The sequence below is a fragment of the Elephantulus edwardii genome, unplaced genomic scaffold (assembly GCF_000299155.1).
Source record: "Elephantulus edwardii isolate Elephantulus edwardi_28Jun2011 unplaced genomic scaffold, EleEdw1.0 scaffold00047, whole genome shotgun sequence".
Taxonomy (NCBI): domain Eukaryota; kingdom Metazoa; phylum Chordata; class Mammalia; order Macroscelidea; family Macroscelididae; genus Elephantulus; species Elephantulus edwardii.
In genome coordinates, this window is record NW_006399797.1 from 18583658 (window position 1) to 18604862 (window position 21205).

A 21205-nucleotide genomic window follows, 5' to 3' on the forward strand; every position below is an offset into this window, starting at 1 on the left:
AGATTTCTTGACAACAACAATTACTTATTTAAAATATAGACCAGTTTTTAAAAATGGAAGATAAATTAATTTAATGGCTTAAGTGACAACAATAACAAGAAAACAACAACAACAAAAAACCTCAAAAAACACCAACCCCCTTGCATGTACCAGTTCTGATTAATGCACTGATATATTCAATTGCTATATTCTTGGTCATAAAAAACCTTCAAATTCAAATAATGTTGCTTCAATAACTCCTGAATGGGAAACAAGATGATCAGAAGTTGCTTCAATTGCAGCCATTCAAGTCTGCGTATTCCTCTCCCCTCCCCCCATTACTGCTTTCTAGCCTGGCTGGAACCCATCACTAGTCATGTGAAAAAGAAAGGAGTGATAGTCAGAATCCACATCCTAAATTCCTCTCCAGCCTCCTGTCAAGAAGCCACCCAAGGGACATGAAATAACAGGATACTTGAGGCTAAAATGCCACCTGAAAGTCTGCCCTTAAGCCAACAAACATTAGAGAGGAGAGAAAAGGCAAGATAAGAATCAGAGTCTATTCTAGCAATGTTCAAGAATGACACTTTACCTCTAAATTTAAATCTATTTATGATAACTTTATGTACTTATATCTTTCCACACTGACTAGAAATAAGATGAAAGAACAGTATCCATTTCCTGCTAATTAGACAAATTCTATTTGAAATCCATTGCTTATTTTCTCTAATGGGCCCTTTCTGACTGTTTATCTTTTCTTCTTGTGTTATTTGTTGTTACTCTATGTATAGATCTCTTCCCTTCTCCTACATTGTGTAGGTCTGTACTCTTCTTTTTCTGTGTCTATTTTCTCTTGGCTTGTAAATGTGTTGAAAATATTTCATCATTTAATTCCTACAGCTTCATTTCCATTTTAAAGATAATGAAGCTCAGACAAACTTATCTGCAGTCACACAGAAAATAAAGGGAACATAGCAGGAGTTTGAGCCAGCTTACACATTTTACTAAAATTTATTCCTCTATATCTATTTTATTGTTGTTATATACCATCAAGTCAGAAATGACTCATAACTGACCCTCTAGAGGGTTTTCAGAGGAGGTTGTTCAAAAGCTACCAGTGCTCCCTATAATGATTATTAGTGACTTATAATTTTTTCTGGCTTTTAATATTCATTGAGTCCCTGAATCTAGGTAATATTTCAATGATAATATCATATCCACACAGCTTCAAAGTCTTGGCTCAACATTTCAAGTTGAATTTCTGTATTTCCCTCCAACTCTTTCCTCTGGTCTGCAGATTTTCTTCCCCTGATAGAAGCCTTTAAAACTGCTGTGGGTTTTCACTCAAAAAAGGTCACAACTAGAGTTGAGGTGCTACATTCCATCTGATTAAACAAAAGAAAGAGTTAAGGAACTTCTGGAAGACAAGATTTTGTATTCTTTGGTTGACTTGATAATATATTAACTAGGATGCTTTTAGGCTTGTCAACATTACGAGAAAAATGTATTCTGTGAAGCGCTCAGATTTCCATTTATCATTTCTCTGTGAGGCTCTCTTCCTTTCTTCTCTACTGTAAATGTCTATATTCTTTTCTCTCTTTTCCCCTCTGTTCTTTTGTTTGTTTTTTTCCCTGTGTCTATATTCTGTTGCACAGCTTACTAAGCTTACTTCTGTGGATGGTCCCCATATGTAGACCTTTGGCTTGGCTACTCTAGACTTACATACCATTTTTTTTCTTGGCAGATGCTATGAATACACTTTATAGCTTGGCCTGAGAAAACCATCTAGAGTCTTTGAACTCTCCAGAGAAAGGATTAAATTGTTTTGATCACTTGGGTTATACAGATAATATTGGGAAAGCTGAGAAATTTGTCAAATCACATGTGAAAAAGGTCTTCTGTTCAGAAAACCCCCTAATTATCAATTGATAGTTTGATTTTAAAGTAAAACATTTTATATGAATAACATTGTTATTGTCACTAGTTACTGACAAGTCGGTTCCTACAAATACTGATCCTGTGCTTGCAAAGTAGAACTGTGCCGTAGGGTCGTCAAGACTGGAGACCTTCTAGAAGCACACTGCTAGTCCTCTGAAAAACCTCTGGGTAGGTTTGAACCACCAACACTTTGGTTAGTAGTAGAATGCCTAACCATTCAAATTACAAAGAGATTACAAACAAATTAGTAAATGTGATTTTTGGGTACTTGTGATTGTGGACAATGTAGAGAAAGAAGCAAGGAAAGTGGAAAAGCAGGGTCAACTATGTTGGCCGAAAGAGAGAACAATTCTGAATGAAAAATCAAAAGGAAATTTTACAGAATCGTCTGAGAGCTCTGTACAGATATTCCTGTACAAAAGATATTTTCTCAAGAAATCCATAGGGCTCATTTTTTAAATACTTTGTTATGCAAATTTTGGATTAAAGACATTCTTAGTTGGAGAGTTGTTTTTAAAAGAGAATGCTAGATTTAACTTTTCAACATTTATTTCTCCTTGGAATTAGCTGCTTTACTGTCATTGAACATGTTGGGAATATTACAAGTACATAAAACTGTAAAATGTACAACACAGAGGAATTTTTAGTAGATGTCAAATCTGATGCTGTATAAATATAATTCATGTCATGAAAAGGTATCTAAAAACAAATTAGATAAAATATTACAGATCTTATGAGTACACATTGCTTATGTTGTAAAATTATGCTTATATTCATACAGATAAAAGATTATATAGGAATATATAAAAATCATGTTATTCTCTAATATGCTAACATTAGCATCTAACAGCTAAAATTAGTTCACTTTTACACTCTGTGTTTTCTATATAGTCTGCAAGTCTATGAAAGTGCAGTGCTTTAGAGATCAGAACAAAAATACTAATATATTATTCTCTGTAAAGCAGAATAATCAGCATAATTACAGAACAAAGCTTGGTCTTCAGTATATAATCAATTAAACCAGCTCTCTCAAGATTAGAGTCATCCTTATGTTGAGTCTACATGATCCAAACCAAGCAGATGTTCTGAGTGGTCCTCTGTTGTAATGTCAGGTAGATACTGTCGAAGTTTAACCTCTAGCATTTCTAGAATCTGTTTCAGCATTATCCTCACCAGAAAGAAGAGAGCAACAGATAGTGCCAGATACGACTGTCAGTATGCCAAGCTTGAGAATGGAATTCCTACTTCAAGGCTATTTTGCATGAAGACAATAATAATACCTAGGGAAATTTAAGCACACATTTTTCTAAAAGGTACATGGTAGGAATAAAAACAAATGGTGATTATAAGAGAAACTTTTAGTGTTTAAGAGTGAGTGTTTGGGTTCTAGCAAGCAATGACCTTAGTAAAGTTGTAAAAAAACTAAACACACTTCTGAAGTAAATGATGAAATGTCTTATTCTATATTTAAAACTCTATTTTGATGATAAAGTTGATTTTTCATTTTTTACCTGCATTGTAGTTGATGTTAATGTGCAATAAAATAGATAACTCAAAGTGACCCTATGAACAATGAATCGGAACCCTGTCCTGTCCTATCCTGTGCCATTTTTACTATCTCAACACTTGCCATAAAACTCATTCTCTTAATTTTGGAACCAAGTTATTGCTGACCTTTCATTGGGTTTCTGAGCCTATAAATCTCATGAGAAGAAACTAAATATCTTTCTCCCACTTTTGAATTTGAACCACCAGAGAGGTTCAGCCTTTAGATTAATAGGACAACTCCCAGTGGGAGTTCTTACCATTTTCCCAATCTTACTACTTCAACATTACTCAAGATCCAACATTAACATTTGTTGTTGCTGGTAGGTGCCACTAAGTCAAGTATGACTCATACAGACCCTATAAACAAAAGATCTGACCCTGTTCTATTCTATACCATCCTCATACTTCCTGACACACAAGAGTCAATTGCAGTAGTCACCATGTCAATCCACCTAGTTGAGACTCTTCTTCTCCACCATCAACCTTCCATCCTCAGAGCATGATATCCCTCTTCAAGGAATAGCCCTTCCTATCAACATGCCCAAAGTATATGAGGCAAAGCTTCATCATTCTTGCCTCCAAAGAAATACTCTCCAAGACATATCTGTTCATTCTCTTGGCTGTCCATGGGATCATGGGATGTCCAGTGTTCTTCTCCAAAACCACAGCTCAAAGGCATCTATTCTTTTTCTGTTATCCTTATTCACTGTCCAGCTCTCAGACACATAGCAAATAACTGGAAAGACCATGCCTGAATCAGATGTGCCTTAGTCTTCAAACTGACATCATTACTCCTCAATAATTGTGAAAGGTCCCTAACTGCAGATTTTCCCAGTGAAATGTGTCTCTTTATTTCCTGACTGAACATCTAGTGAGAGTGTTTTCAAAGACTACCAATTTGTCATTAGTATATATTGCTGTTAGGTGCTGTCGAGTCGTAAGATGACTCATAGCAACCCTATGAACGAAAGGCCTGAGCACTGTTTGTACATAGAGTTTCTGGAGGCAAGCCATTTCAGAAGTGGGTGTGACTCCTGCTTCCAGGCTTGTTTTAGTCGGGAAGCTCCAGCAAACACTGATGTATGCAATTCACCTAATTACATTTATACTGCTTCCCCAAAGCAAAGGAAAATGGCATTTGATATACTTAAAAGTATATGGGTTTTAAAATTAGAAAACTATGGATGTGATCTGAGTTTTGCCTCTAGTACTTACTATTATGTGTATAACTCAGGAAAAGAAAATATTTCAGATCTTGATTTCTTTTTTTACCACCTGAGTTTAATGGCATTGAATCCTGAAGATTTTACTAGGTTTGAAGGTTTTTCATTGACAACTTTTTTTTAATGTTATTATTGTATGTTACAAAAGCTCTGTATTACAATTTCAGCACATAGGGGTTTTTTCCCCTTGAAATTCACAGGTATAAATTGGTAGAATAATATTCTTTTTCCCACAAAATGAATCTGTGAATATGATACTTTATATGACAAAAGAGATGTGATTAAATTAAGGATCTTGAGATGAATAGCTTGTGCTTGATTATTGGCTTAGCCCTTATAAGTCCTTATACGTGAAAGAGGGAGACAATAAGGTCAAAATCAGAGAGGGATTTGATGTTATCCTGATGGCCTTGAAAATGGAGAAAGTGGCTTTAAGCCAAGAAACACAGGTGGCATTACAATCTGAAAAAAGGCAAAGGAATTAATTTTACCATAAAGCATGTAGAAAGAACCAGCATACTAATAGCTTGACTTGGGCTAATAAAATTGATTTGGGACTAGCATACTATAAAATAGTTTCCTATTTTATTTTATGCTACTAACTCTGTGGTGATCTGTTTTAGCAGCAATAGAAATGGATACAGAACTAAATAGCAAGCAAACCCAAAACTATTATTTGTTCATTTGTGCTTTGAAGAGTGTGTAGTTGCCCTTCAAGACGCTCTCCATGAATCCCTGTCTCTTAGTATTCATAGACTTATGTAGTCCACTCCGACTGAGGGGTGAGAGTGATGAAGTTATAATTAACTGAAGAAAATAGGAAGACTAGTCGGCTGTGAAAACAAGGTCGTGAAATGTGATGTGAAATTGCTGTGTTTTCCCCCCTTTTTCAGATTCCTTATTCTGGTTAAAGCCCATTTATGCTTCACTGTGAAGATGCCCACATGGTAAGGAACTGGAGCATTCTGCCAATAGCTGTTCAAGTATTCAGAGACTCAGCTCCAGCCAACAGTTGGATTGTAGCTACTTCTGAGTGTGAACTACAAAACTAAGTCATTTCTTGGTTCTTTTGCTCCAAAAATTGTGTATAATGGTAAGTACTCATAGCTTTAAGATAGTATGTTTTGAGGTCATTTGTTATATAATAATCACCAACTATAAGAGTGAATAAAAATTGATGGAGTTGGTGGCCTCTACAGATAAAATGTCATTTCCAAGGAATGCAGAACAGAAAGTCCTAAGATCTAACAATAATTATCTGAGAATCAGAGAAAAAGTACACAAGTGATTCTTTTAACAAATGTGAGGGCATAACAGATGCCAACAGTTCGGTCAAGTCAAGTAATTTTGTATCACAAGAACAAATTAAGCAATTATGAATTGCACATCAATGGCATAGTAGGTCAAGCACTGGGCTGTTTCAAGAAAGATGACTGCACAGGAATGGGTGAAAGGAAGAACAATCTTAAACTAAAAGACAATTAGAATATATGTGGATGACAATAGTCTGGAACGGGACAAGAATTATGTAAAGCAAAATAGAGGATGGAGAGCAAAGAAAGTACACATGAATGAATGAATGAATGAATGAAAACCAGTCACCTTTAAAACCTTCATTAAAATTAAAAAAGAAAGGTCTGCAGATCAATCTCACTTGTCACTCTGTGGGAGAGAGATGAACTTTATTCTCCAGTAAAAAATTTACAGCCTGAGAAACATTATGGAATCAACTCTTCAACAACAATGGATCTAGTTTAAGAATTGAAAGGCTATAATTTATAGGGATTTTGTTGCTTGGAATCTGTACTCTGTATATGGAAATGAAATGTAAAATAAGACCATACGATGATAAGTAATTGTGTGCTATAATTGTGTAAAAGTGCTTTAATATTTGGGGTAAACTGTTTATGAGTAGTGATCAGAGTTGTAAGGAGATACTAAACCAGAGATGTGGAGTTTACAATGAGTCTTGGAAGATTATTAGTATGTTGGGATCCAGGGTTTGATTTCTCTGGCAAATCCATGTAAGCAAAACAATAAAAAATAGTTCCAGGCTCTTAGGCTCTGACTGTTGAAATGGTCTAAGAGTTTTCTCAGTCATGGACAAATTAGGGGGAGTGGTGACCCTAGATAACCTTGTATGATTTGAGATTGTGGTGATGATATTCTACGAGCAGAATTCAATTAACCTTCTCTGATACAGATATAGTGTCCTGGAATCTTAATATACTTCCCATTCTCAATCTAGTTCTTCGCCTTCCCATTTAATAACATTTTTGGCTCCACCAAGACGAATCTTGCCTACGTTAACTTTCTTTCTAGCCTGACTCTCAAAACACTCTCTTATACCATCTATTTTATGTGAGAATAAATCATCCTATGTAGTTGAATATAAATATGTATTGCTTTTGTTAGATGCTTTTGACTTGGCTCCTATTCATAGGAACAGCCGTATGTACAACAGGTAGAAATCTAGTTGGACAATCCCGTGCCATCTTCACGATCTCCATGGTGCTTTAGCTTACTGTTAAGGCCATTCTTTAAACCATTGTGTGTAATCATCTTATCAATATCTCATTTTACACTATCTCAAGCATATTATCCCCTTCCAAGGACATACCCTTGTTTGATCATGTTACCCTGGTAACACACCTAAAGTACCTGAAATGAAGTTTCTCCATCTTTGCCTCTATGAAGCACCCAAGTCAGGTATTTATTCTTTTGGCAGTCTGTAGCATATGCAACACTTTTGACAATATTGCAGTTCAAAGGCATCACTTCTTTTTTTATAAACCCAAGTTTTACAATTATATTAAGAAATTAAAAATAGCATCACTTGGGTCAGATGACTTTAGTCTCTAATCTGACATCCTTGCTCATTAGCACTTTAAAGAGGTCCTTGACAGAAGATTTTCTCAATGCAATATATCTTTCATTTTCCTGCTTCCATTGGTGTTGATTATGGATTCTAGTAAAGTTAAATCCCTGACAACTTCAATCTTTTTTCTGTTTATCGTAATATTGACTGTACTGGTGAAGAACATGCTTTTGCAAGGCTAAATATGGCTATGTTTCTGCTTCTTGTTAGGTCAATTCTGCTTGTCAAGCCACTGTTACAAAATATTTGATGGAGTGGCCTTGAAGGTTGTAGGCCCTGACAAAATGCCACCTTTGTTTTCTGGAGCTATAAAAGCCCCTCCTTTCCTCTGAAGGGCAGAGACTCAAGTTTGGTCTTGCAACTATCCAGGGCATTGCCTCAGTATATAATATTTTTTCATAAAACTCCTGTATTTCCATCACAGAGCTCCCAGACTTTTTCAGTTTCTTGGCAGCTAAGGACAAATTTTAAGTTATGAATCCAAACTTAGACAAGGGTTTCAGTCAACTTTTGATGAATACTAGTCAGAAATCAAGAAGACAAAGATTCTCACCACTGGGCCAATTGGAAGCACCATCATAGATGGAGTAGAGATTGAGGTGCTCGGCTCCACAATCAATCTCTTGACACCAGCAGTCAGGAAATCAAAAGATAAATTGCACTGGGAATATTTGCTGTCAGGGACCTTTTCAGGTTGTACTGAACAACAACAATGTCAGTACAGAGACTTAAGGTGCACACTTGCTATACATTACAGAGCTGAACAATGAATAAGGATGATAGAAAAAGAATAAAAGCCTTTGAGCTGAGGTGCTGGAGAAGATTATTAACCATACCATGGACCACCAACAGAATAAACAGAAGAGGGTGAAACCAAGATTCTCCTTGGATGCTAGGATTTTGAAGCTCCATCTCATATACTTTGGGCACGTATCCAGGAGAGACCAATCCTTGGAGAAGGACATCATGCTTAGAAGGATGGAAGGACAGTGTAGGAGAGGAAGACCCTGGATAAGATGGATTGACTCAGTGACTGGGGTAATGGGAGTAGGTAGATCAGAGTCAGTGAGACTAGCTCAGGATTGGGCAGGCTTCAGAGCAATTGTGCATAGGTTTGTCACAGGTGACTCAATGCACATAACAACAACATCAATCAGAAATGAAAGGCCACAGCTACTGTCACTGACTTCTGTCCTGGGCCTCTGGATCACAGTGGGGACTGCCAGGGCTCCTCATTGCCCACAGACCTCTGCTTTGGTACTCAGATGGTGAGCATTTGAAAGGCTCTAATCAGATGCCTGAATCTCTGACCATTTGCAAGTGATTGCAAGCATGCACTCTATTTCCTTATCATTATAATATGTTATAAGAAGAGACTCTAGTAGCCTACTCCATAGGGTGCTAGCACTGCCAACCAAAAGGCCGCTCAGTGTTGGCAGTTCAAATCCACCAGTACTTTGAGGAAGGAAGAAGAGCACTCTCCTCTCCTTAAGATTTATAACCTTGGAGACCTGTGATAGAAGGAATGAACTTGAATGTAATGAGTGAATTATTAAACGGGCAGAAGACATGAGAGAGTCCAGTAGCCAATTTCCTACCAAATGGTGCCATCAAAACAAACCCTATGCCTATAAGATACTCCCCAAAGGATTCTGTTGTCTAGCTCCATCCATAAATCTAATTGAATCATCTTGCTTTAATATGACTCTCAAATGAGCATGTCATGCAGTTTTAATTGGAATGATCGGCAGTCCTCACTTGCCCATTACTAAAAGAGCTCTTGGGATATGAGACTTTGAGTGTCCAAACAAGGGAAGTTCTGAGAAAACTGAGATATATCAGCACTCTATCCAAAGCACTCACACAACCTTCAAGGACAGCATTAGAAGCTTCATGGAACTGGCCCAACAAGTTGTTTAATTGTATATCGACTTACTAATAAAAGTTTCCATATATGGTAAATTTTCCTTGAAATTCCTATTCAGTAAAGCATTTGATTTGGCAGTGAAACATAAGGATGAAAACTAAACCCTTATTTAACTTTAAATATGTAAGAATTTCAACATCTAAAAAGAAGTTAATAATTGCTTCCAATTCTCCTTGTTGGCTATATCTGTTTTCCATGTTTCCCTTGATCAGTCCACACAAGCAGCCTCTAGTAGCTCAATCTCCCAAGTGGAGATAGTAAGAAAGATAGATGCCATCAGGAATCCCTCTCTCCGAGGTCTAATCTTAAACAATCCATCTGATTTCATTGATCCCTCTAAATTTCTGTAATGTGGGAGGAAATAGTTATTATCATATGAAGCAGTTATTAAAATAAAATTAAATGAGAAGTTCTCACAGGCAATACAGTCTTTGTTACAGTGGGGTATTTCAAACAGTAGTGGAAGTCTGCATGAGAACTAAGGTAAGTTTCTCTTTGATACTCAAAGGGTCAGGGGTGACTCTGTGAGTTAAGTTTTCCTACTTTTAGAGACATCTGCTGGGACACAAATGCAAAATTACAATACTGTTGTTATGTGCTATTGAGTCACTTGTGACTCATAATGACCCTATGCACAATAGCTTTGAACCTTGCTCTATCCTGAACCAATCTCATTGTCTCTGACACATCTATCCTCATCACTCCAGTATTTGTGTCAATCTATCTCATCCAGGGCCTTCCTTTCCTAAACTGTCCCTCAGCCCTTGCAAGCATGAAATCCTTCTCCAAAGATTGTCCCCTCCTGACTATATCACTAAAGTATATGAGACAAAATCTCAAAATCCTTGCCTCCAAAGAGCAGCTTGGCTTCACCCTTTCCAGGACAAACCTGTCAGTTCTCTTGGCAGTCTATGGTATGTTCAAAAATTTCACCAGCACCACAACTCAAAGGCATCAATTCTTCTACTGTCTTCTTTGGTCATTGTCCAGCTCTGTGATGCATAGCAAGTAATTGTGAAGACCATAGCCTGGATCACGTGTGCCTTAATCTCTTGACTGATATCCTTGCTCTCTAGAACTCTGGAGAGGTCCTGGAGAACATATTTTCCTAATGCAATTTGTCTTTTGATTTCTTGACTGCTTGTGCTAACACTGTTGATTGTGGAACCGAGCAAGCTGAAATTATAAAAAAATATCACAAAATTATTCACTGAGACAGTCTGCAAACTACTACTTATATTGAATGCCATAAAATTTTTACACTGTGTTAAGTCCATTGGAAGGCTATAATTTCAAGTTCCTTCAATTATAGCTAGGGATAGTCTCTCCAGCTGAAAGATGAAACTTAAATACTTATTGACACTGGAACCAAGTCTAGGTCAGGTGTAAAAAAGAGTTCAAGAAGTAATTGAAACCCAGTTATTTAGAATATTTGGTTTTAATAGTCTTCTAATCAACTATTTTATAAAAAGTATTTGAAAAAATCTTTTGCATCAAAAAACCAGAGAATGAAAATAGAAATTCCATAAAATTCAGCAATTGTATTACTAGAAATGTACTCTAAGGAAAATAGAACTGAGACACAAATAAAAAAATGTACACCTACGTTCATAGAAGTGTTTTTCACAACATCAAGAATATGGAAACAGCCTAAGCTTCCATCAGCAAAAGGGTGGGTTAAGAAATTTTGGTACATTCACACAGTATAATATTATGCAGCACTAAGGAATAATGATTGTGTAAAATACAGTAATATGGGAGGATCTTGAGAGCATTTGCTGACTAAACTAACTCAATCTCATAAGGACAAATACTACATCAGACCTTTAAAGGTCTTGTAAAAATAGAAGGATAACTAGTAAGATGTGCATAAATGTCCCAAAGGGGAAGGGACAGTAAAAGGAATGGGTAGAAAGCACTGGGATAGCAGAGTTTAGTGGAAAGATTTGGGGAGCGAGGAAGGGGCCACAAAGGAATAGGAGGTATTTAATGGGCACTCAAAAAGACAATGTAGTAAGAAGTATGTTGTTGTGAGAAGAGACCGGTCCTTGGAGAGGGACATCATGCTTGGGAGGGTGGAGGGACAGCGCAGAAGAGGAAGGCCCTCTATGAGGTGGATTGATACAGTGACTGGGATAATTGGGATGGGAGTGTCAGAGGCAGTGAGATTGGCACAGGACAGAGAGGAGTTTAAGGCTGTTGTACATAGGGTCGCTATGAGTCGCAAGCGACTTGACAGCACATAACAACAAAAACAACAACATGTTGTTGTATATCAGCCGAGCCAGAACTGATCCATAGCTGACCCTTCAGTGGGTTTTCAGAGAACATTAATCTCATGAGAGAGATTGCTCATCTTTCTCTTGTGAGGCAGCTGGAAAATTTGAACCAAGTGCCTTTGAGATTGCAGCACAGTCTCTTACTACCAGGCCACCACCAGAGCTCCCTACAATAATACAAATAGATCTGTGCTAATTAATGATATAAAATACAATGTATATCAATGGTAGTATGAAGCACAATGTAAATGAAATATTGTGTAAAACAATATATATGAATATAATACAATGTAAATTAATTATTGTATAAAAACCAACAAAAGATATTTTAAAAACCAGATAATGACATCTGTGTGTTGATCTGCATGAGTGGTGAACAAAGCAAGAAGCTCTAAGAGTCAAGAAGTCTCAGGAGACCATCTCAACCTCCACCATCTTCTTATGTGTTCATAGTCTCATTGTCCTAAGAACTACCACTATATTCCTTCCATTTCTCTCTCTTTCCCTCCTTTCTTCTAATTTCCTCTTCAATTCATTCTCCTTTCCACCTTTCTCCCCCTCTCCTTTATTCCTCTATCCAAGCACAACCTGTAGAACAGGGTATAATCTCTCTACCTTTATACTCCTTTATAGACCCTGAAATAAAATCATCCAACTCCTTGTCTGGGAAAAAAATCGTCATGGGGCAACCTACTTCAGAACTCAGAAGGTCTTTGGCTGCTTCTGTGCAAAAACTTTCATTCAATCCTTGGAATCCCTCATCCTTGCAGTCCAATCACTTCAAGGGAACCCACTGATGGATGGAGAGCTATATAATTTCCAGCACAAAACTGGGTGAGGCATTTGGTCTTTTGCCTCCTGTGCTAGCACTGACCTTGGGGCCACTCATATTCCTTCTACATTGTACTTGTGCAGAAATTCTAATAAGAGTTTCCTAATTGAGCTTCTGGAACATAATTAGCATACTTTGGTGTAAACATTCTAATTGGGCTCTCCTTTCCTTGGAGCAAACAAACTACAGATTTTCCTGAAAAAACAGAGGGAATCTCATTTATTGATAAATACTTTCATGAAATTCTTTGTGAGGCAACTGGGAATCAAAAAGGACAGAAGGACACATGTAGTTTTCACTTGTTATTCTGAAGTCTTTTCTCTTTATGTGTCAGAACCAAGAGAAACAGGGGAAAAAAAAATATAGGAGGAAAAACTGACCCCTCTTTCTAAACCAGGAATCTAAATCAGGAAGAGTAGTTATATACAGAATTTGGGAGTTTGTAATGGCTGTTTACCTGGCTGAGAACAAAATTTCAATAATTTCCCCACTTCAAGAAACTCATTGGTGCAGCTAATTTTGACATATATTAAAGCTTATAAAAATGACTTAGTACTACTTCAACATTCAATCCATAAAGTCAGTAATTGCAGATACATGTGTACACACATATATATTATATACATCAGAAAGTGATGTTACCAAGCCCAAGGTGGGTGATTTTAATCTGCGGCCCATAGACCAGGTTTTAATTGTTTTTGGTCAAAAATTCTTGTAAGTGGTATAGCACTGGTCTGTGCATTGTTGTACAGAGGGAACTCGTGGTTGCCGTGATGCTAAACACTGTGACACTGATGTGTCAAATTCAATAATGGTTACCCAAGGTGGACAGTGTTTGGTAGAGTTCCCCATTTAAAATAAGGTTGGAAGCAGGAGTGGTATCCACTTCCAAAATAGCTTGCCTCTGGAAACTCTATGAACATGGAGAAATGATGAAAGTTACACAAAAGTTCAAGTCTTTCGTTCCCAGGATCTCTATGAGTCATCTATGACTCGACAGCACTTAACAACAATAACAACATCATCAACAACAACATATACTTATAGATTATACACAGCTATACACTTATACATTCATATATGTATACATACATGTACATATGTGTGTATTATATAGGTATGTATATGTATATGCATATAAACAAATAAACAGGTATATTTTTGTGTATGTGTATATCCATCCATCCATCCATCCATCCATCCATCCATCCATCCATCCACCAATGCATTGATCTATGGTGTCAGAAACCCTAAAGATTTATTTTTTCTATCCATTACATTAGACCTCAGTGGGGAAAGGGCAAGATTTCCAGCTACTTTAACTGTGGCCACATGTCCTTGCAAATCATCAACAGCTGTAGGACAAACATAAGAGATAAAACTTTCTATACTGTGAGCTACTCCATTGAAGGTGGTGAAGAGAGGGTTAAAAGACTGGGAATACTGTGAAGAGACACTGTAAGGTGTAATCAGAGGAACCTTGAGATAAAGAACATGGTTAAAGATTTTGATTGCTGGATGATTGAAAGAAAAGCTGACTTGTAATTGTTCTAAGGGAAATCTTGTTTCTTACATTTGTGCTATTGAACTAAAGCTGGGCTTTCAGTAATTGGGAAATTGGACTTTTTAATCTGGTTTGGGATGACTGGACTAAACCTGGACTTCCACTGGGTTATATTCTTTGCCTCTCACACTCTCCAACTTATTTCCCTAATAAACCCCAGAAGTAAAATCTGTTGGTCAACGACAAATATGAAACCCAAATGACTAAGGAAAGAGTTGCAGAAACATGAAGGTTGACATGTCCGACTAAGCAGCTGCTTGCTGCTATGGATATTATTGATGGGGACAGTTCCCTTTTATAATGCAGGTAGAAGTCAGATGTGGCCACTTTCACACTGCAAATGCTCCTTTTGCTTGCTTGATCTATCTATCTATCTATCTATCTATCTATCTATCTATCTATCTATCTATCTATCTATCTATATCTATCTATCCATCCATCCTCCCCTACTAACTAAATGTGTGGATGTTCAGGTTCACCAAGTAGTATCTTAGAAGAGAGACCTGATAATCTACATCTGAAAAAGAAATTACTGAAAACTCCTTTAAGAATAATTCTATTTTAATACATATGAGGTCACTGGGGAGCTCTGGTGGCCTAGTTGTGAGAAACTGTGCTGCAATCCTAAAGGTATGTGGTTCAAATCCACCAGCTTCTCCATGGGAGAAGGATGAACCATTTCCTACCATGTGATTTACTGTCTCTGAAAACCCACTGAAGGGTCAACTAAGGGTTGATTCCAACCTAATGGTACATTGTTTGTGAGGGCGATCTGGCTGCGACATGTCACCCCATTGATGGCCAGGGCTGATTCAGCTGATCTGGCTGGCTAGGCAGGTGTCCCCTTCCTCCCGCACTGATCCATGTGTGTCCGTCCTGAAGCTGCATGCTCAGTTGAAGAGGACAACCATCCGATAGAAGGAAGACCAACTTAATGTTACACAACAAAAACAACATGAGTGAGAATCATTTTGGTGGCAGGTGATGGTATATGCTTGTGTGCACGTATAGGCTTGTGCATATATAAATTTTACACTGCACACTCTATGCATACAAACATATTTTCTCACTCATCAAATTAATTGAACTGCCTCAGAATATCTCCTTTTCTTCTTCTGTGCTGCACTCTCAAATCCCCTTTCTGGACTTAATAGATCTTTATGCCAGCTGATATTTACTTGCATGTTATAAATTTGCCTTTTGAGCACTCTGAACGTTATTGATTTATTTTAAAAAGCTTCACCTCCCTGGTTTTCTTACTAAACCACTAAATGCATAAGTAATATAAGTGGATTACAGGAAATATCAGCACTAGCAACGTTGCAAGCTACCAATGCCACAACATGGTTAGTGGGTAAGTCAAGAGGAGCTACATAGACTAATGTAGCAGAAGTGCCCACTGTCTCATTATCTGAAAGAAATAATCTAATTTCTGCATGAACCTCCAAACCACAAATAAGCTAAAAGTGAAATTACATGCAAAAGGAATACATCATGGATATATTTTATTCCTCACAGTATTAACAATACCTAACATTGCATTACAAGATTGAATAAAGCTTTTGAACTGTAATTCACAGTGGCTTTAAGAATTGATGACTATGGATATTTGATGATTACTAGAGAAACAGTTTCTCATGAGTCCTAGCATTATACAGGAATATCCATATTAGCAACATCATTAACAATATTTATCTTCACCAAATTGACAGACTACTTCCACCCTCAGAACATCTGTTCTTCATATAAATACAAAGAAACTACTCAAGCATTTTGGAGGCCAAATGACCCACATATTTATTCTTAAGAAGATCTTATTTTGTGTCCTCTGGTTATGACTTTTTAAAAATTTTATTTTATTAATTTTAATGAACATTTACAGAGATTTTGGATTTTCATTCATTCATTGTTGCACTTTTTTCTTTATCACCTCCCCCAGCCCCTAGTTTGCTCCTCTCTTTGAAAAGCAAAAGATAAACCTCTTTGTTGGTTATGACTTTTATGTAACAATTGGCATATCTCCCTAGACATTTCCCAAGCAAAAGCAAAAATTCTGTTTTACTAGTCTTATTTCCAGATATTCCAAATGATTACTGGATTATAGTAAATACTGAATGCATGCTAGCTGAAAACGTCAGTAAGTGGACCTTTCATTCTCAAAGCCACATAAAATACATTATAAGGTAAATTTAAAAATAATCAAAATAAAATTTTTTAGCATTACATTAGTGCATAAAGAGGTTGCCTGAATAAAAAATTTTTTATTAAATTATTTCAGCTTCATATATCAATGCGTTGGATTAAATTTTTTTAACAACTGTTAACTGATTTGTAGTTTTAATGTGAGTGTTCCTTTTGCAGTTTTCACCCTGAGATATAAACTTCTGTATGCATATAAATTATGATATTTTGAAATAGTAGGAATTTCTGGGCAAGGTTATATATTCTAAAAATATAAGCAATGAGACGATTACACCCCCTTGATTAATTAAACATGCTGCTTCCTTAGTGATACTATGAACATTATTAATTGCTCCCAAATAACCTTATTTATTTCAATGACAAAATTTTACAACCAATCTTCCTCTTACACCATCCTCTCTTTCAATTGTCTTTTCATTTTCCACAGCTTGAATCAAGTTACCAGACGCTCTTCAATAATTCACATTTATTTATGTAGGTAGAGACCAAAGTCTATCTGCTTAGAACAGATTTCCACAAAAGGCAGGAGATGAAACACAAGATACAATCTGCTAAAACTGTAAGCTCTTCTTAAAGCATGCACCACACACTGAACTCTCAAAGAATAAGGTGACATTGAAAAGGAAACAATCAACTATCAAGTAGCAAATAAAAACAAAATCAGAGAATTGGAAATGTTATGCAAAAGAATCATTGATATCCAAAGACAACCACAGGCAATAGTTTTTTCAAGCATAAGTTACAGAGGAAAGCACCAGAACTAGTACCAGTTAAACACAGTACTTACCACTACAATGACATTTGCTGGTGGAACTGGAAGGTTTTCCACTTCAAGATCTTGACCAGACATAGCCAACAGATTAAGTGATGGGTCATATGCAGGTCTTGGAATTGCAGAATTGACAATTTGGTGTTGCTTGCTTAATTGAGCTTGGGAAGAAGAATGGTAGTTGTGTTTATATATCCTGTGAGGGGCTATATCCAGGCTTTTCTCAATCCCTTGTGAATGATGGTAAATGAATACTGGCTTCCCGGTCTTCTTCTGATGAATTGCCAAAAAATGGTCATTATTTCCTGAAAAGCACCCTGAAAGAAAGAAGTAGAAATTAAAGTCAAAGATGCTATTTAGTAAGACTGAGAGTTTGGTGCAGAGAAGAGTACTGAGTATCCCATTGACAGCTAAAAGAACAAAAAGGTATGTCTTGGGGAAAGTTCAGCCACAATGCTCCTTGGAGGCAAAAGACGGTGGAGCTGCATCCCTCATACTTTGGGCATATTGTTAGGAAAGGCTATTCCTTGGAAAGGGTCAACGCGTTTGGAAAAGTCAGGGAAAGAGAGGAAGATCCTCGATTAGATGGATTGACACAATGATTTCTGCTATGGACTCAAGTGAGTCAGAGATTGATGAATGGAAGAGATGAGGATGTTGGCACAGGGTTCAGGTCTTTCATTCATAAGCTTTTCTTTTTACATTTTTGTCATTCTGCTGGCTGAAGTGCTGATGGAATGGCTGAGATGCTGATGGGATGGCTGAAATGCTAAAGCTCAAGGGAACATGAAGTAGAAACCATGTGTTAAGGATGGGAGAGTGATAAGACAGAAGGATGTAGGGTCTCTGATGAGAGTGGCATGAGCACAGGAACTCCAGAATACAATTCTCTATCTTCTTTTAGCCATTATTATTCTGAATCTCTTAATTAGCACAATTAATTCTATATTCTAATTAAATTATTACTTTAAATTTCTTCTATTAGGTTGTTGTTGCTGTTGTTATGTGCCATCAAGTTGTTTGCGACTCATAGCAACCCTATGTACAAGATAATAGAAAACTTTTTTCTCTCTTTCGTCATTGGCCAAAGGAGGAATTAGATAACATGTACACACAAAGAAAATCAGAAAGAATGTAGGTGCTATTTATAACACAGTAAGCAGAATGACCAGAACACACAATATAAATGCAACTCATTCTATGGCAGATGATAATAACAATTTCAAATTTTCCTTTGGCATGCTGGTGTCAGTTATATAATGGACAAATACTATCCTTAGAAAATTATTACAGTTAGTTTACTTCCTTATTATTTTACAGTCAAATCTTACAAGATCTTTTATTTTTCATATTTCAACTATTAACACATCTGTAGCTAGCTGCACTGCCAGCTAAATCAACACTTGGTTGGTGGTTAATTCAAAAGGCAACACTTGGTTGCCTCTTTGATGGTTCAAATCCACCAGCACCTCTGTGGAAGACAAATGTGTAATCTCCTTTCATGTTATTCACAGCCTCAAAAGTCCAAAAGAGAATCAGCTATCAAATTAGTTTGAATTTCAACAAGACTGTTTAGTTCTCATGCTAAGAAACATTCTGGATTCCTTTTGACTCTTGCTCCTAAAGTTGGAAACCCAAGCTCCTACAATCACATTATATGTCTTTCTCCAAAAAAGGTTATACTTTAAAGAGAGGCATTAAAAAAAGTAAACTAAAAAATATTATTTCTACTCTATTTCTGAGCCCAAAGACAGTAAGTTCTTTACTGATCTTAATAATAACAGAATCAGTTTTCTCAGGGGGTGGGTTAGGGGAAAAATATTTATTGGAAGTATAGAAACTCTTTTAGATACTATGTTATACTTTACTAAATTATTTTTTTTAAATAAAACACCAGTCAACATCTTGTGATCAGAAAGTTAACACAGAGCTAAAACATTTTAGGCTCATTTTCTATTATCAAAGCAGTGGCAAGAGTAGTGCTGTTGAATTACCCTGTTCTGAAGTGCATAATCTCACATGTGTACCTAACCAAGATTACCATTCCAAATATAAGGAACGCCTCCAAAAGAACTCCCTTATTTAACTTACAAAGAGATAGATAAAATAGAATTGTTTCCAAGTTATCACTGTGTAATCATCCTTTTTGACCAATCACAGCAGCTCGATTCCTTAAAAATATGTTCATCTATTTTGTCTGTCCTGAATGGAACACCTAATGATTAGTTTATATCATTGTTTCAGAATCCACAAGAAATGTAGTTGTCACTTGAATAATTTAAAAACTAAAGTCACTAGGACCAAGAGATGACTTCCAAACTGCCTGTGATATCCCAGAAGAAAACACTTGAACAAGTTTAGGGAAGAACCTGTCTTACAGCCTAATTGTGAGAATTATTGGAAAAGCAAGACACAAATGCTGGTCATGCAAGGCTTGGTCTTCAAGTGAGAAATTGATTTTTAAAAACTGTAAAATTGCCAATCCCTCAACTCTGAATTTACAATAAATATTAAATTAGAACGTCAGAGAATGGCAGGTTTTCTGAGAAGTGGAAAGTGAACAACTGAGAAAATGACATGGTTATTCTAAATCTTTCTTTATATGTGCTATCAATCAGCAAACTATTTAAGAGACATTTAATTTGAACCAAATGTCAGAGCCCATTTAAAAAAAAAGTCTATATTCTATAACAAGTCTAAAGGAAAAGGAGAAATAATGCCTTTTAGGTGTAATTGAAATAACATTGAAGGACAAATTCTCTTGTTGTTAAGTCCTGCTGAGCCAGTGACCATTTGTACAATAACAGTAAATCCTTTTCTATTCTGCCATTCCTACAGTCTCTGCTGTGCTTAAACCCACTGCTGTATTCACCATATTAACTCGTCTCATTGAGAGTATTCTTCTCTTTCACTCATCTTCTACTTTGCAAAGGATGAGTCCTTCCTGATAACACACACAAACTATGTGACATGAAACTTCACCTTCTTGCTTCTAAGGAACACACGATCTTCACTTCCTCCAAGAGAGAGTCCTTTGGTCTTTAAGCAATCCATGATGTATTCAACATCCTTCTCAAACACCAGAAAAATATGTTCGTCAGCTTTCTCTATTTATTTCAAACTTTCACAGGTTGTTGATGTTAGATGCTGGTGGGCTGGCTTAACAAATGAAAACACTAAGACTAGGGTCAGGTGTTTCTTGGTCTTTAAAGTGGCATGCATCCCTGTGAATGCATTACTGCAAATGCTTTTCAATGATCTTTAGGAAATTTTTACTTCAATGTGATATTAATGATATCTACATTTCAATAATATCTACATTTGTTGAATCATATTTCTTTGGGATGGACCCAAATATGGCTATATTCCTGTCACTTGACCAAGTAGCTGCCTGTCTTCCAAATTTCCTGGCACAGATGAATGCTTTCATTTGTTGAAACATCTCAACTGGAATTACAACAATTGCCACTTTTAAAAAAGATACTAATGCTTTTTCTCAGGGCAGCTAGAATGTCTTCCTTACAGACCAGTTCCTGTTCATATGCTACCTCCTGAAATCATTGAATATTGACAACTCTTTTTGCGAGAATGACTCTGTACTCTTTCTTTTTCTTTTGTTGCTTCAAATGACTTCAATTAGCTTTCCCATTGAACATATAATCAAGATGCACTGATAATAATGGGTGACTGGAATGCAAAAGTTGGGAACAGAGAAGAAGAATCAGTAGTTGGAAAACATGGGCTTGGTGACAGGAATGAGGCTGTAGATAGAATGATTTAATTTTGCACAACCAATGACTTACCTATTGCGAATACGTTTTATAAGAAGCATAAAACGCAGGTTATACGCAGGGACTTCACCAGATGGTATGTATAGGAATCAGATAGATTACATCTGCAGAAAGAACTGCTGGAGAAGCTCAATATCAGCTGTGAAAACTAGGCCAGGAGCTGATTGTGGAACAGACTACCAACTACTCATAAGCAGTTCAAGCTGAAGCTGAGGAAAACGAAACCAAATCCACAGGAACCAAAATATGCCTTGGAGTTTATCCCACCTGAATTT

The 21205-nt window shown here is 36.6% G+C and overlaps 1 protein-coding gene across 1 annotated transcript in view; it reads right to left on the reverse strand.

The window, feature by feature from the left end:
- Positions 1-17450, reverse strand: part of PTPRR (protein tyrosine phosphatase, receptor type, R) — a 462079-nt gene extending 444629 nt beyond the window's left edge. Inside the window, exon 1 of the mRNA XM_006886086.1 lies at positions 17158-17450. Coding sequence (XP_006886148.1) covers positions 17158-17220 — 63 coding nt within the window. The 5' untranslated portion in view covers positions 17221-17450. The remainder of the gene's footprint in view (positions 1-17157) is intronic.
- Between the last annotated feature and the right edge of the window lie 3755 nt (positions 17451-21205).